General features: G+C 39.2%; 1 protein-coding gene across 6 annotated transcripts in view; it reads left to right on the forward strand.

Moving 5' to 3' along the window:
• Positions 1 to 16,373, forward strand: part of EXTL3 (exostosin like glycosyltransferase 3) — a 131,650-nt gene that overhangs the window by 104,124 nt on the left and 11,153 nt on the right. For all 6 annotated transcript variants that reach the window (XM_060102617.1, XM_060102616.1, XM_060102621.1 and 3 more), the window contains 2 exons: positions 5,474 to 5,618; positions 11,215 to 11,343. In XM_060102617.1, the coding sequence (XP_059958600.1) occupies positions 5,474 to 5,618; positions 11,215 to 11,343 (274 nt within the window). The remainder of the gene's footprint in view (positions 1 to 5,473; positions 5,619 to 11,214; positions 11,344 to 16,373) is intronic.

Raw genomic sequence — 16,373 nt, forward strand, 5'->3', positions numbered from 1 at the left:
CTTCTATGGCTCTTGATTTAGGAAGATTTTTTTAAATTAATTTATTTTTGGCTGCGTTGGGTCTTCGTTGCTGCACATGGGCTTTCTGTAGTTGCGGCGAGCAGGGTCTACTCTTCGTTGCAGTGTGCAGGCTTCTCATTGTGGTGGCTTCTCTTGTTGTGGAGCACAGGCTCTAGGCGTGCAGGCTTCAGCAGTTGTGGCATGCAGGCTTCAGTAGTTGTGGTGTGTGGGCTCAGTAGTTGTAGCACGCGGGCTTAGTTGCCCCACAGCATGTGGGATCTTCTCAGACCAGGGCTTGAACCCATGTCCCCCACATTGGCAGGTGGATTCTTAACCACTGCGCCACCAGGGAAGTCCCTAGGAAGATCTTTGATCTTTTCCATTTGTCAACAGATTTCCAAGTGGTGAGAGAATAATAGGAAGCCTTATGACTGATGATATTGAGTATCTTTTCATGTGCTCAGTGACTGTTTACTTCTTTGGAGAAATGTCTATTCAGATCCTTTGCCTTTTTATTATTGAGCTGTAAGAGTCTCCTAACAGTCATTTGAAATTTGAGGTTTAGCCTCTGGTTATAAGACTGGTGAATTATCTCTGGCTCGACTTCTAAAACTTTCATTGCCCTGACTCTTTTCTCATTTGTTTGGGCATCCTTTCATCTAAAAACTTTGTTTTCGAATTAGAGTTTTCATCTTTTCCAGATTAGATTTTTAAGGAGCCTCCATACTGTTCTCCATAGTGGCTGCACCAATTTACATTCCCACCAACAGTGTAGGAGGGTTCCCTTTTCAAAAAGATAAATGCACCCCAATGTTCATTGCAGCACTATTTACAGTAGCCGAGACATGGAAGCAACCTACGTGTCCATCAACAGATAAATGGATAAAGAAGCTGTGGTATATATATATACGATGGAATACTACTCAGCCATAAGAAAAGAATGGAATAATGCCATTTGCTGCAACCTTGATGGACCTAGAGATTATCATACTTAGTGAAGTAAGTCAGACAGAGAAAGGCAAATAACGTGACATCACTTATATGTGGAATCTAAAAAAATGATGCAAGTGAATTTACTTACAAAACAGAAGTAGACTCACAGACATAGAAAACAAACTTATGGTTACCAAAGGGGAAAGTGGGGGGAGAGATAAATTAGGAATTTGGGATTGACAGATATACACTACTATATATAAAATAGATAACGAGGACCTACTCTGTAGCACAGGGAACTATATTCAATATCTTGTAATAACCTATAATGGAAAAGAATCTGAAAAATAATATATATATATATAACTGAATCACTTGTAAATCAACTGCACTTTGATTTTAAATAAATAAATAAATAGAAATTCTCCCTCTGGCAAAAGATAATATGGATCTTGGCAAACTTCAGCTTAGGAAGGAAGCAAGGAAGGAAACAGATGTGTACTTCAGGGACAGATAAAGAGACCCAAGAGAACTGAAAACGTGTCTGTACAAAAGCAGTACATGAATGTTCATAGCAGCATTATCTGTAAGAGTCAACGAGTATAAATATGATTCTACTTATATGAGGCATCCAGAGTAGTCAGATTCATAGAGACAGAGAAGGTAGGTGGTGGCTGCCTGGGGCTGGAGGAAGGCAAGAATGCCGAGTTAGTGTTCAGTGGGTCAGAGTTTCAGGATGGAAGGTGAAGAAATTCTGGAGATTGATGATCATACAACAGTGTAAATATACTTAATGCCACTGAACTGTACACTTGAAAATGATTAAAATGGTAAATTTTATGTTACATACATTTTGCCACACACCAAAAAATCAGTTGTCAAAAAAAACTAAAACAAAAGAAGTATAAACAACCCAAATGTCCATCAACCGATGAATGGATAAACAAACCGTGGTGTATGCATACAATGGAATATTATTTGGCAACAAAAAGGAATGAAGCTCAAGGGTGAACTTGCTACAACATGGGTGAACCTTAAAAACAGGCTAAGTAAAATAAGCTAGTCACATAATACATGAGTCCATTTATATGAAATGTCCACAACAGGCAAACCTGTGGAGACAGAAAGTAGATTAGTGGTTGCCATGGGATGGGGAGGGGGGAAATGGGGAGTGACTGCTAATGGTTATGGAGTTTCTTTCTGGGGTGATGAAAATATTCTGAAATGAGGTAGTGGTGATGGTTGCAAAGCTCTGTGAATACACTAAAACCCAGTGAGTCGTACACTTTTAAACAAGTGAGTTTTATGGTCTGTGATTTGTGTCTCAGTAAACTTTATTTTTAAAAAAGGTGATAGTGTAAGCTGTGTGAGGAGGGATGGGGTTGTGGACTGGACGGTAGGTGTCTCTTCCTGGATCCAAGTATCTCTGTCATCTTGGCCCAGAATTGTTTAATTCCACCACTGGGTCTGATATTGATCTTTTTTCTCTGTATGCCATTGCTCTGCTTGGAGGTTTCTTTTCCAAAGGGAGCTAATCAAAACCTTTTTTCCTTTACCATGGTTTGGTACACATTCCTTAATATTTTATTTTGGAGAGGAGGAAAAGGCTAACATAATATCATAGAAACATGGAATTTGGAAAAAACTGTTGTTTTAGATGGTCAGGAAGCAAAAATCTCACCTTATTTTTTAAATACATTTTTTGATTATTAGTTGATTTTACACTTCATTTTCTTACTGCATTTCAAATCATTTGGTTCTTAATGAACCAGAGGGAGAAACATGGAAATATAACCAAGAAGGATGAGACTGTCTCTTTGTGTGATGTAGTCCGTATTACTTTAATGTACTCAATATCTTTAATATACTTTAATGTACTCAATATCTTTAATATACTGATCTTTATTCAAAACCATTTGCCTAAGTTTTGAAGATCAGAAAAATCAGTTTTAAATTAAATATTATTAGTAACATGACCTTTTGCTTCATTCAGGTAACTTATTAAATCGTTTTGAGTCTCATAGGATTGCAAGAAAAAGAAATCATTGTTATTTAAACTAATGTAAATATTTGAGTTGTCAGGTTTTTTTTAACTTGACTCTATTATTATGGAAATGATGTGCCACAGTTTGTGCCATGAGAAGGTTGAATTGATGCACTTATTTCAAAGGTGATAGTATGTAAATCTGAAATGTTAACAGAAGAATGTGAGTCGTGACTCACATTCTTCAGTGGAATAGTATCTTGATTTCGTTATTTTAAAATTTCTCTTTAGTTGTTTGGCAACGTTGAATTTATCGAGTGAATTTTCTTTAAGTTTGAGCTATAGAATTACCTTTGAAACTTTTTCCCTAACATATTTTGTAGGTAATTGGAACATTAACACAGTTAAAAAATAATTCATTAAAGATAAGGTGTACTGGGAGTTCCCTGGTGGTCTGGCTTCCACACTTTCACTGCCGGGGCCCTCACTTCCTGGTCAGGGAACCGAGATTCCACAAGCCGCATGGTACAGCCAAAAAAAAAAAAAAAAAAAAAAAAAAAGAGGATAAGGTATACATACCAAAGCATGATCTATGATACTGCACATAGGTTAAAAATACTTAGTGCAGCATAATTTGAATATAATGTTAAGGAACTGGTTATGTGTAACACTTCTATACTTAAATTGAAAGCATTATTTATAATGGATATTTTAACATGCCTAACTTTCCAATTCCACTGAGACCTTACTACCTAAAACTCCTGATGCCTCATCCCAAGGACTTGAGCCTTTACTTGCATTTGTCTGGTGTTTGTGCTTCCATGCTGATTTTTTCCTTATTATTTAACATAATTAATACCTAATTGGGCAAAGACAGCCTTTAACAAATTGGATATGTTGCCTTTTGATATCATGTAGCAAAGGATAGTCTACCTTATTAAAAACTGTATATATTGACTTAAATCAGCCAAATCCGATAATTAAAATATTGTTTCGCATTCTTTCTTCTGCTGGTATTTCGGGACTAGTAGGATCAATAAGCATTTGAAGAGATCAGTATGTTTAGGAGTATTGATAGAGCATTTCGATATGCCATTGGTATTTAGTAGCAATCCTCACATTCTGTAAATGTCAAAATGGATTAAAACATCTTATAGCTTTTTAGGTTAGTAATTGGGAGTCAGTTTTAGGAGATAAATCAGGACAGAGGTAGGGATTTGGGTGGGATGTGGCAGAAAGCCCATTTAGACAGCTGCGAAGTTGTGATAGAAGTTGTAATGTCTCATCTGTTGGACTAGATTAGTCGCTTTCAAACGTAATAGGAGAGGAACTCTTTTGAACTGAAATCTTATGTGTTTTAGGAGTTGAAGTTCCACAAGTGATGAAGGAGTTTCTTAGGCAGTTTAAATCTCCGTTGGGGTGAGGTGGAGTGGGGAGGTGAGGGTGTATTGTTTACGGGACCCCCGAAGCACTTCTGCAAGGATGTAGGGTGCTGTGGAACATAAGTGCTTTCAGCTCTATGATTTTAGCCTGTGAGACTGATTTTATTTGTTGTACCTTACCTATACATTTGAGGATGTTATAAAAGTTTATCCTGGAAATGTTGAATTCTCAATTCATTTCTTGCATTTATGAAGTCTTTCATTTGTATGGTTCTGTAGACCACTTCTTTTCATGCTGTAGGTTTCTACCTGAGCTCTGCTCAAATCAGTAATTAAGACTGTTGCACCTAACTCCAGGCAGCTGTCTCCTACTTAGACCAGTGGTCTCTAAGCCTTTTTTTTTTTTTTTTTTCTTCTGGCCGTGCCATGCGGCATGTGGGATCCTAGTTCCCCAACCAGGGATCCAACCCCAGTCCTCTGCAGTGGAAGCGCACAGTCTTATCCACTGGACCAACAGGGAATTCTCCTCTAAGCTTTTTTTTATAGTGTACCCGCTCAGTAAAAGAGAAGTTAAGTATGCGATACACATAAATTATATACAAGTCCTCCTAATATGTCGTACACATTAAAAATAAAACCTTTTTAGAAATTAAATAAGATTAAAAATAAATAGATATAAAAATCATCTTCTTCCTGCTTCTTAGCAGATTGCTCTACTTATCCCATTCTGGAGACCTTTAATGCCTTAGATCCTAAGATCCTTTCTGTGTTATTCCAACTTTTTCCTTCTATAAGGGCTGGGGAGATGCTGGCTGCCAGAAGTTAGAGGATCAATAAGCAGGTACTTATTAAGGAAGCTGTGGGTGACACTGTTTGTTTATTTTTTTTATGGCCATGTGGCTTGTGGGATCTTAGTTCCCCAACCAGGGATTGAACCTGCGCCCTCAGCAGTTAAAGCACAGAGTCCCAACCACTGGACCGGAGGGAATTCCTGACACTGTTTTTATCCTTTTTATCTTGTGATTGATTTGGTATATACAGTTTTTTTTTTTTTTTTTAAAGAAGTAACAGCTCAATGAGTCAGAGTCTGCAAAATAGAGGCAATAGTTTTAAACGTTTCTGATAACCTTAGAGCTTTGTACTCAGGAGTGTGCATATACTTGTGTTTTTTGAGGGTGTGGAGAGAAGCACGGGACCGCATTGTGGGTTTCCCTGGCCGTTACCATGCGTGGGACATCCCTCATCAGTCCTGGCTCTACAATTCCAACTACTCCTGTGAGCTGTCCATGGTGCTGACAGGTGCTGCCTTCTTCCACAAGGTAAGAAAAAGCTGATAGGTTGACATGAACTTGGTAGGAGTTGAGCCTTTGTGGGGCAGTGAGATGCTGTTCTAAAGTTAGCTCTGCTAGTGCTTCTTATATATCCCTTCTCTGCTAGAATTGTTATTTCTATTTTTAAAGACAGTGATCAAGATGATTAGAGCAATGCTAGAATAAAATGTCCGGATGAGAAGGCTGCCTGTATAATGGCACATAGGTCAATAGGAGAATCAGTATATCTTCCCGGGCACTGGCTCTCCCTCTGTAAAATTGAGGGCCTTGGGCCAAAATGTTGTCCAGTTTCCCCACAACCATTCCAGACGTGACCTGGTCAACAGAAGGCTGAACCTGGCCCTCTTCTGACTCAACCACCTCTACCCCAAGCCCCACCACAAACCTCTGTCTGCTGGGGCTCTGCAAGTTCTAGCTGATTCCTTAGAGCTTTGAATTTTCATGTCGCCTCACATCCTGGTTTTCGTTGAAAATTCACTGTGCACATCCTTCCAGTCATTACTCCTCTCCTGTACTGTTGTCGCTAAACTGCTCTGTGTTCTTGCTCCTGACTCATCTTCCCTCTACGTGTCATCTGTTCTATAAAGTAGAACTGGCCACATGTGGCTACCGAGCACTTGAAATATGACTAGTCAGTGTTGAGATGTGCTCCACGTATAAAGTACGTAGCAGACTTTGAAAACTTAGCATGAAAGAAAGAGTGTAAACTATCTCAGTAATTTTTTATATTGATTGAATGTGAAAGTGCAATTATTTTGGATACACTGGGTTAAGTAAAATATATTGCTAATTAATTTGACTGCTTCTTTTTATTTCTTAAAACCGTGGCTACTAGAGAATTTAAAATGACACTTGTGACTCGCAGTGCAGTTCTGTTGGATACTGACTGCTGCCATGCACCTTCCCTCCCAGCTCCTCCCTCTGGGTTCTGGAGAATCCCTATTTTGAGGTCGCCGCACTGCCTACACCCCCCGCTTCACAGAGTACCTCCTCCATCTCCTTGATCTGATTGAAACCTGACTTGTCTCTGAGGACAGTGCTTTCCTTTTATTCCTTCCAGGGCCAGTGATTGAGGCTACTCATTTCCCCCGATTTGTACTTCGGAGCAAGGTGTAGAGAACCATTTGCACTGCTTACTGGTGACACTTCTAGACAATTACTTCTCACCTGTCATGTAAAATCTCATTTGAGGTTCACGGTGTCTGTCTTGTTGCTCCATCCGCCAGCCTCCCACTAATCATCCCTTCATGGTCATCAGAGATGTTAGCACCTGGCCCATCATCCTGACCTCCACTCCATGCCCTCCTGGAAGACCCATCCAGCGCACTGTCTCCCTGTAGTTGTTGAAGTATCACAGGGTTCTACTTCTGTCTAGTGCTCTTATTTTTTTAATTTAATTTTTATTTTATATTGGCGTAAGTTGACTTACAATGTGTTCGTTTCAGGTGTACAGCAAAGTGATTCAGTTATACATACACATATATCTATTCTTTTTCAGATTCTTTTCCCATATAGGTTATTACAGAAATACTGAGTTAGAGTTCCCTGTGCTCTACAGTAGGTCCTTGTTGATTATTTTATATATAGCTGTCTAATGCTCTTCTTACTGTGTGTGTTCCTTAAATGTTCTCTTGTACTCTCAATGTCTTGTGGCTTTTCTTAGCATCCGTAAGCTGGTGATTTCCGTCCTTATATTCCAGCCATGGCCTTTCCTTGAGGGCTTTACTCGTGTATTTAATTGTTTTCAGGACATCCCCTGTATGTCCCTCTGGTACTTCAAGCTGAACTTTTCCCCAAAAAGCTGATTATCTCTCCCCCCACCCCACCTTCAAATCTTTTGTCCCTCATATATTTCACATCTCAGAGGTGGCATCTTGCAAGTCTCCTCAGTTTTACCTTAAAAGTCATCTTACCAGGAACATTTTGAACCAGCCTTAAGAGGTCATTAAACTCTCGCTTTTTTTTTTCTTTTTAAAATTTAATGTGTGAAGCTGTTATGCTCATCCCATTCTTGAACTTGGCTCTCATTACTTTCCAAACTTGTGGGCTTTGGTTGGGCTGTGAGTAGAATTAGAAAGCATCAGGCTGAGAAACCACACCTAACTAGGAGTCATTTATTTTCACACTGGTCATTTGAGAAAGAGCCCCCAATTGTAGCAGTGCATACTCACACCGTGAGAATTTACTTGTCTTCTGGAAAGTCTACCTTATCAAATCTCTGATTGCTCTTTAAAAATGACAATAGTCAGATCCCTTTACTTTTTTTTTTTTTCTTTTTTTTTCTTTTCCCGTTTTTTTTTTTGGCCGCGCTGCGCAGCTTGCAGGATCTTAGTTCCCCAACCAGGGATCGAATCCACAACCCCTGCAGTGGAAGCACAGAGTCTTAACCACTGGACCGCCAGGGAAGTCCCAGTTCCCTTTACTTTTAAGTAGTAAATAATTGACTTAATAAAACTTAGGTTTGTTTGTTTTTTCTCTTTGAAAATCTAGGGCAAGGTTTAAAAACTAGCTGCCCTGAAGCCTTCTGTGGTTACAGATGTTTATTTAGCCCCCTGGTGCTGTCCCATACACTGCCAGGTTTTAAAAATCAGAGAATTTTACAAAAAGATCTGGACCTCAATGAAAATGAAGATCAGGTCATACTGGAGCAGGGTTCCTGCCTGGCACCAGCTGGCTGGAGCTGCATACCCACCATTCCCTGGAGGAGGACACGTGTGTGCTTATTTGTCCCATGACTGTATTTTTCTTACACCCATTTCTTTAACATGTCTATTATTTATTTGCCTTCCTTGTTTGACCCTTGAAAGCAACTAAGTTGGTCATCCCTAATCTAGAGCAATCAAGTTTTTTTTTTTTTTTTTAATCCTAAGTGACTATCAGTAAAATACTTTGGTATCTCACAAATGTATATGTTTATTTATAAATTATAATATGCATACTACTATACTTACAGAAATTTTAATAAGGTTGAGATAAAGATGAAAGAGTTTCAAAATAATATTCTCACTAAATTTTTAAATTTTAGTGAAAGCAATATGATTGAATATGCTTTATTATTATTATTATTGTTTTCTTTTTTGCGGTACGCGGGCCTCTCACTTTTGTGGCCTCTTCGGTTGCGGAGCACAGGCTCCGGACGAGCAGGCTCAGCGGCCATGGCTCACGGGCCCAGCCGCTCTGCGGCATGTGGGATCTTCCCGGACCAGGGCACGAACCCGTGTCCCCAGCATCGGCAGGCGGACTCTCAACCACTGCGCCACTAGGGAAGCCCTGCTTTATTATTTTTGAAAATCTTGATTCGACACTGTGTATTATGGCAACTCAGAGGTCTATTTCTAAATTAAGCATATATTTTTTTAATTTAACATCTTCATTGGAGTATAATTGCTTTACAATGTTGTATTAGTTTCTGCTTTATAACAAAGTGAATCAGCTATATGTATACATATATCCCCATATTTCCTCCCTCTTGCATCTCCCTCCCACCCTCCCTATCCCACCCCTCTAGATGGACACAAAGCACTGAGCTGATCTCCCTGTGCTATGTGTCTGCTTCCCACTAGCTATCTATTTTACATTTGGTAGTGTATATATATCCAAAATTAAGCATATTTCTGATACTTGGTTTTAATCACTGCCCCTGGAAGAAATACCTTATTGCCATGCTTCCTAAGTTGTGATACTTATCCACCAATTTGGTAGCATTTTGTTGAAATTGGACTAGAATTTCCATCTTCTACGATGCATTCAGGTTTTTTTAGCAAACTAATGAGAAGATGTTGCATTTTTATATTTTAGAGTAGGTTCTAAATTCATTGAAACTTTTTATTTAGAAGATTTTTAAACAGGTTACAGAAGTTTTATATTTTAAAAATGATTTTTGGCATGAAAAAATCACATAATAGTGGAAATACTTCTAAACATTTGTTTTCATAATGCTTTCTCCATATATTTTTAAGTCAGTTCTTTCTTTTTTCTTTTATAATGTCACATTTCCCTTGATAAAGATATGGATTGTATTCAATTAATAAATATTCTTATTAGCTTACTGATGACAGTCACTGGCTATTTAAAGGGTATACAGATTTTAACCTGTCTTTTTGTAAAAGAAAAATGTGTAATTCATCTTTTAAGTTCACCATCTCGTAAGTACTTTGCCACAAGATAACCAGCAAACCACTTCGTGGTACAAAAATTTTATGATTATTTTGCTATATAGATTCTACTATTTAAGGTAGTAAGATATATAAATCAGTTTTATTAGGCACCTCACCTGTTCATCATCCGCCTATTGCAACACATCACCATTAACATTTGCTGTTTTATGGCATTTGCCCATTTCTGTGGTGTAAATACTCTTACCATGGCTGAGTTCAAGTTATCAGTATGAGTGAGTCAATGAACATGGTATTTGGAAGAGATGGGCAGGTCCATGCCAGTTATATAGTATTTTCACCTTACGGATATGATAGACATAAACAGCCTCAAGATGACAGTTAATGTGGGACATCCCTGGCGGTACAGTGGTTAAGACTCTGCACTTCGACTGCAGGGGCCATGGGTTTGATCCCTGGTTAGGGAACTAGGATCCCGCATGCCATGAGGCATGACCAAGCAATTAAAAAACAAGAAAAAGATGACAGTGAATGTAATAAATAATTGTGAAATGTATTAATTAGTTAATTAAGAAATGATGAGCTTTAGATATTTATTGGCTTTTAATATAACTTTTAGTATAACTTATTTAATTGTAAGTATATGTAATTATATTTTTAATGGCTACTTTTCATAACAAGCTCACAAAATTCTTAAATCGTCTCACAAAACCCCTGAAAATTCAGCAGTCGACATTCACTGGGGGGTTTGAGCTAGCGCAAACCATTCTGTGGGCCTTGCAGGGCATTTGAAGAGCTTAGGCTTTTACTCTGAGTGAGATGAGAAGCCTTTCGGGGTTTGGAGTAAAGGAGAGATGAGCTCAGCTGGACTTGTGTTTTAACACGATCGCTCTGCTGTGCTGAGAATGGACTGTAGGGAGGAAAGTATGGCAGCAGGGAGGCTATTTGGGGGACTGTATGAATACTGCGGGCCAGAGGTGATGGTGGCTTGGAGCAGGGGGTAGCCGGTGCCAGTAGTGAGAAGTGAGGCACGGAGGGATCGGACGTCTCATGGCTCAGTGACTTACTGAGGTCTGAGAAGATAACCAGGCTTTCCCCCTTGCGTATCCCTTATTGCCTTTGTCAGAGAGAGAGAGAATGCTGTTCACCTGAACTAGTGTCCCACCTAATTTGATAAATCTTTATATTGTTGCAGAATCACTATGGTACCAAGGAGATTACACGACGTTTTGATTCTCAAAGCGGGTGATAAGGGCAATTTGGATGGGCTGATTCTTCACTGCAGAAGGTCTGCCTTGCAGGGTGTTTAGCATCCCTGGACCCGACTCCCTGAATGCCAGTGGTGCTTCTCAGTAATTGTCATACCCCACCTCCCCCCATAACACCCTTCCTTCCGAGCATATTTTTGCTGCAAGCTAAAGAACTGTGGCCTCTGACAAAGTATGTGATTCTGTTTCTACCCCTGACAGTATTATGCCTACCTGTATTCTTACGTGATGCCCCAGGCCATCCGGGATATGGTGGACGAATACATCAACTGTGAGGACATCGCCATGAACTTCCTCGTCTCCCACATCACTCGGAAGCCCCCCATCAAGGTGAGGTCCTTCCACTTACGGGACTGGGGGCACACGTGTACTTAATTCACTTATTTTGTAGTTGTGCATTGGGTAACTCAGCCATACCTTAGAGTCCTCATCCATAAAATGGGGACGATGACGCCACCAACTAAATAAGATCATCTTAGGGTTAAATGAACTGTTCATACAGGGGCTCTTCACTTCCTAGGCGTAAATGGATAGAAATCAGAGGGTTTGGAACTTGAAAAATGTTACATCTTTAATTTTCATTAATCTCAAACTGACATTTATCCTTTTTATCAGTTATGAAACAGACTATCATTCATAAGAGTATTTGCAGTACCTGTGATCTGTCACCAGCAGAACTCATAGGTATTTTCATATCACATTACATTTGTTGCCACATCTCGAAGTATTGTTTATGTTCATTACTGCTTTGAAATTGTGGTAGTTATTAACTTTACCATAGATCTTGTTAACTTAATAAGATAAAATAATAAAAGAGTGCACATATTTCTATATTTCAGTATAACTTGTTTCCTTTGTAATCTCACGTATCTTATGCATTTAAAAGCATTTGAGGAGCGCACAGGCTTCACCAGATTGCCAGACCAGAGTGGCAGCGGTGTCCATGGCATACACAGTTTAAGAATTTCTCAGTTTAAGGTGTGTAAAGCTCTAAGAATAGTGCCTGGCACATAAGTACTTTATAAGGTGTTTACACAAAAGCAAAAGTACCCTCAAAATTCTAGAAATTTGAGTCCTGTTTTTTGTCTTTGAGTTGGTGAATAGATTTGACCGTAATATAACCAATTTCATACTCAGTGCACAGAAAGACCAGTTCCATCACCCTCTCTGTCATTACTGCAGATTCAGACAAGTGAAAGGTCCCCTGGTGAGGGTTAGGGTAGGCCTGGTAAAGGCCTTGTAACAATTAATACTAGAGAATCTGTCCATTTAAATTAATAGTATTTATGACTAGGCTCTGTCAGTGTTTATGCTATGGATTCACAGCTGATATCCTTAGGTTAATGTCAAAAAGGTGTATTATTTAATTTTATAAAATAGTAAGTTTACCTTCATGGATATCATTAGTCCAATGAGTAAATAATAATTGGGTGCATATTTCATTCTTCTTACATTTTGAAAGTAAGTTCTAGACTAAGTAACCACTAGTGTGGCTCAGGGTTATAACTTAACTCCTGAATTACCCCATAGTTTCTTCGACTCTTTAGCCTTCTGCTAAAGCCTCACAAAAGAAGAATAATTAGCAAAATGATGCACCAGATTGTGTGTGTTTTTTTTTTTTTTTTTTTTTTCTTTTTGCGGTATGTGGGCCTCTCACTGTTGTGGCCTCTCCCGTTGCGGAGCACAGGCTCCGGATGCGCAGGCCCAGCGGCCATGGCTCACGGGCCCAGCCGCTCCGCGGCATATGGGATCCTCCCAGACCGGGGCACAAACCCGTATCCCCTGCATCGGCAGGCGGACTCTTAACCACTTGCGCCACCAGGGAGGCCCAGATTGTGTGTTTTTTAAACTGTGAATGATGATAGTATTTTTTATATAAAAATAGCATGTTTTCCAGGTACAGTGGTAGATCTGATATTAAACAATGAAAAGCACTCTTCTTTGTAAACTTTAAGGTAGGGAGGCAAGGGTCTTAGAAATTAATGACTAGTGCAATTTTCTATTCTTTATTTATCCTTTCTTGTGTAGCCAGGGACTGGACTCCAGCCAAGACGTATGCTTTCTATTTCTCCCTCCCTAGTAGATCAGAAAACATTATCCATGAAAATTTAAAGTATCTGAGGGATTAGGTACCTAATAATATCATTAGTCACTTGACGCACTCACAGACATGGTGCATTTTTCATCTTCATGGAAGCGTGTTTGTTATATTATTAGGCCAGTATTTCATTAAACATCTCTTCAGTATAGAGAGTGAGATGGAAATAATTTGCACATGGTATACATAATTCTTCCCAAGTAAAAACTTGAAAAGTAAGTAGCCTCTGAATTTTCTTGATCTTATGGAAACATAAGAACAGTTCAAGATTAGGATGACTTTTTAAATTTTATTTATTTATTTATTTATGGCTGTGTTTTCGTTTCTGTGTGAGGGCTTTCTCTAGTTGCGGCAAGTGGGGGCCACTCTTCATCGCGGTGTGCGGGCCTCTCACTATCGCGGCCTCTCTTGTTGCGGAGCACAGGCTCCAGACGCGCAGGCTCAGTAGTTGTGGCTCACGGGCCTAGTTGCTCTGTGGCATGTGGGATTTTCCCAGACCAGGGCTCGAACCCGTGTCCCCTGCATTGACAGGCAGATTCTCAACCACTGCGCCACCAGGGAAGCCCAGGATGACTTTTTAAAGTCAAAGCCTCAATAAGTTGAGCCTGTCTTCAAATTCTGAGTTAATTCCCTCAAATTCTGAGTCCAGTTATTTACTTCATATTATAGAACCAGTTTAAGCTGAATATTTTCATTAACTTACCTAGTTTTGTCAGGTATATGTACTATTTTATGTTATAAAATAGTAATTTTTTTTTTGCTTTAAATACTTCAAATTGTCACTGTCCCCTCCCTTGTTATAATTAGGAAGGCATGACTTATATGATAGCAGTATTCTTTCGATAATGTTAATATCTTAACAATATTGACTAAATAAACAGGGAGTTAATTTCATATTTTTGCTTTGAATAATATACTGTTATCTTTTTGAGGAGGAGAAAGATCTAGAATGTAAATAGGCTTCATTCAGAATAAAGGATTAAAAATTCATAAAGCATTGAGAAGATAGATGGCTGGCTTAGGGGATAAGGAAGTAGAGAGAGGACGCATAGGTAAGCATCTTAATATTAATGTTGAGTAAGTTCTCAATATCTAGTAATGATTTTCCTTACTGTTACTAAGCATAACTTCTCTTAGACTAAAATTACCTGGAATGTTCCTGGGTAAAATATAATCCATGGTGTCGCTTAAGTAAATAGTCAATCTTCAACTTATAGTTGTTACTTTATTCCTCTTAATTTTTTGTATGTCTTATTATGTAATATATAAATATTATATATATATATTTTAAATAAATAAACTGGGGTTGCAATCTCAAAATTTTTTACTGATGGGTTACATGATTAAAAATGTTTATTTGGAAACCACTGCTTCAGTGAAAACAACAGTATAAAATAACTTTTTTGTGCCAAAGTGGAGTCATTTGTGGGTTAAGGGGTTATTCCCCCTGAGGTTGAATGCTGGCATCTGAGATGAGGAGGAAGATTTTTAGGTACAGGGAGAACAAAGTAGAATACTGGACATAGATGCTGTTTGCCTTGACATCCGTCTCCTGCTTCAGTGAAAGCTGGTGGGAATAGTAGTAAGTGACTCATTGTAAACTGGAAGAGCTCTAGAGAACTGTCGATGGGTGGGAGGGTGAAGGAAGGGGACCAGTGGGGTCCTGTGAAGGGACCTCTGGGGGTTGTGACTCCCTCAGAGTTTTGTCTCTGAGGTGTGTCCCTTGGAGCCTGGCCTGTGATCATGATCACTCCTCAGTTTCAACTCTAGAGACCTGGCTTCTGATGGCTGATATTGGCTGTGTGTGATCATTATTCTTCAGCTCTAATTAACAGGATGAGCCATTCAATTTTAATTTTTTTCTCAATTTATAATAGTAACAATAATTTTAAAATTATTCAGGAAAAGACAGACATATTCAGAAAGAAAACAGAACAAACAGGTTTGAAAGACCTAAATAGAACTACTGGAAATGAAAATTATAGTTATTAAAATGAAAATCTCTGTGAATGGGATAAAAAGGTAAAACTTAGCTGGAGACAAAATTAATGACCTAGAAAATAAATGTGAAGAAATTTCCAAGAAAGTATTACAGAGATATAAAGAGATGGAAAATAAGAAAGGTTAAGAGACATGGAGGGGCTTCCCTGGTGGCACAGTGGTTAAGAATCCACCTGCCAATGCAGGTGTTCGAGCCCTGGTCCGGAAAGATCCCACATGCCATGGAGCAGCTAAGCCCGTGAGCCATGGCCGCTGAGCCTGCGCTCTAGAGCCTGCAAGCCACAACTGCTAAGCCCACGTGCCACAACTACTGAAGCCCGCGTGCCTACAGCCTGTGCTCTGCAATGAGAGAAGCCACTGCAATGAGAAGCCCGTGCACTGCAACGAAGAGTAGCCCCTGCTCACTGCAACTAGAGCAGCAATGAACACCCAACGCAGCCAAAAATAAATTAATTAATAAATTAATTTTTAAAAAGAGACATGGAGGCTGTAAGGAGAAGGTGTAACATAAAACCAGGAAGGGAAGAGTAGAGAGAAAGTGGGAGGGGCAGTCTTGAAAAATATGAGAATTTCCAGAATTTATTGGAAACCTTAATACTACAGCAAACATTACGCTGAATCGTGAAAGTTTAGAAGATCCCCATTGAAGTCAGTAGTAAGATAAGTTTACCCACTAAATAAATGGAGATAGAGACCACATCCACGTTCATATCATCAGGATAGCAGTTCTCCCCAAATCTAAAATGTCAGTGTAACTCTAATCAGAATCCTATTAGGATACTTTATTTGGTTGAATTTGGCTTGGAGTGAAACTTGACACACAGATCCTCAAACTTGTATCGAAAGGCAAAGGAGCAGAATAGCTAAGACACCAGTGAAGAAGATGTGGATTTGCCTTGTCAGAAATCATGACATGGTAATAAAATACATAATTAGGACAAGGTGATATTGGCACAGGGGTTGACAGATAAATCGGTGGTACAAAGCAGAGTCTAGACATACCCATGCCTGTGCGGAAACTTGCTACATGATAAAGGTGGCATCTACAAATGAATGCTGGGATAATTGGTTTTCTGTATGAAACAGAAATACATGTCATCATACCATACTCAGAGTAAATTCCAGATAGGTTAATCAACCAAATGTGAATGCAAGCTTTAAAACTTCTAACAAGGGCTTCCCTGGTGGCGCAGTGGTTGAGAATCTGCCTGCTAGTGCAGGGGACACGGGTTCGAGCCCTGGTCTGGGAGGATCCCACATG

The sequence above is a fragment of the Mesoplodon densirostris genome, chromosome 6 (assembly GCF_025265405.1).
Source record: "Mesoplodon densirostris isolate mMesDen1 chromosome 6, mMesDen1 primary haplotype, whole genome shotgun sequence".
NCBI lineage: Eukaryota > Metazoa > Chordata > Mammalia > Artiodactyla > Ziphiidae > Mesoplodon > Mesoplodon densirostris.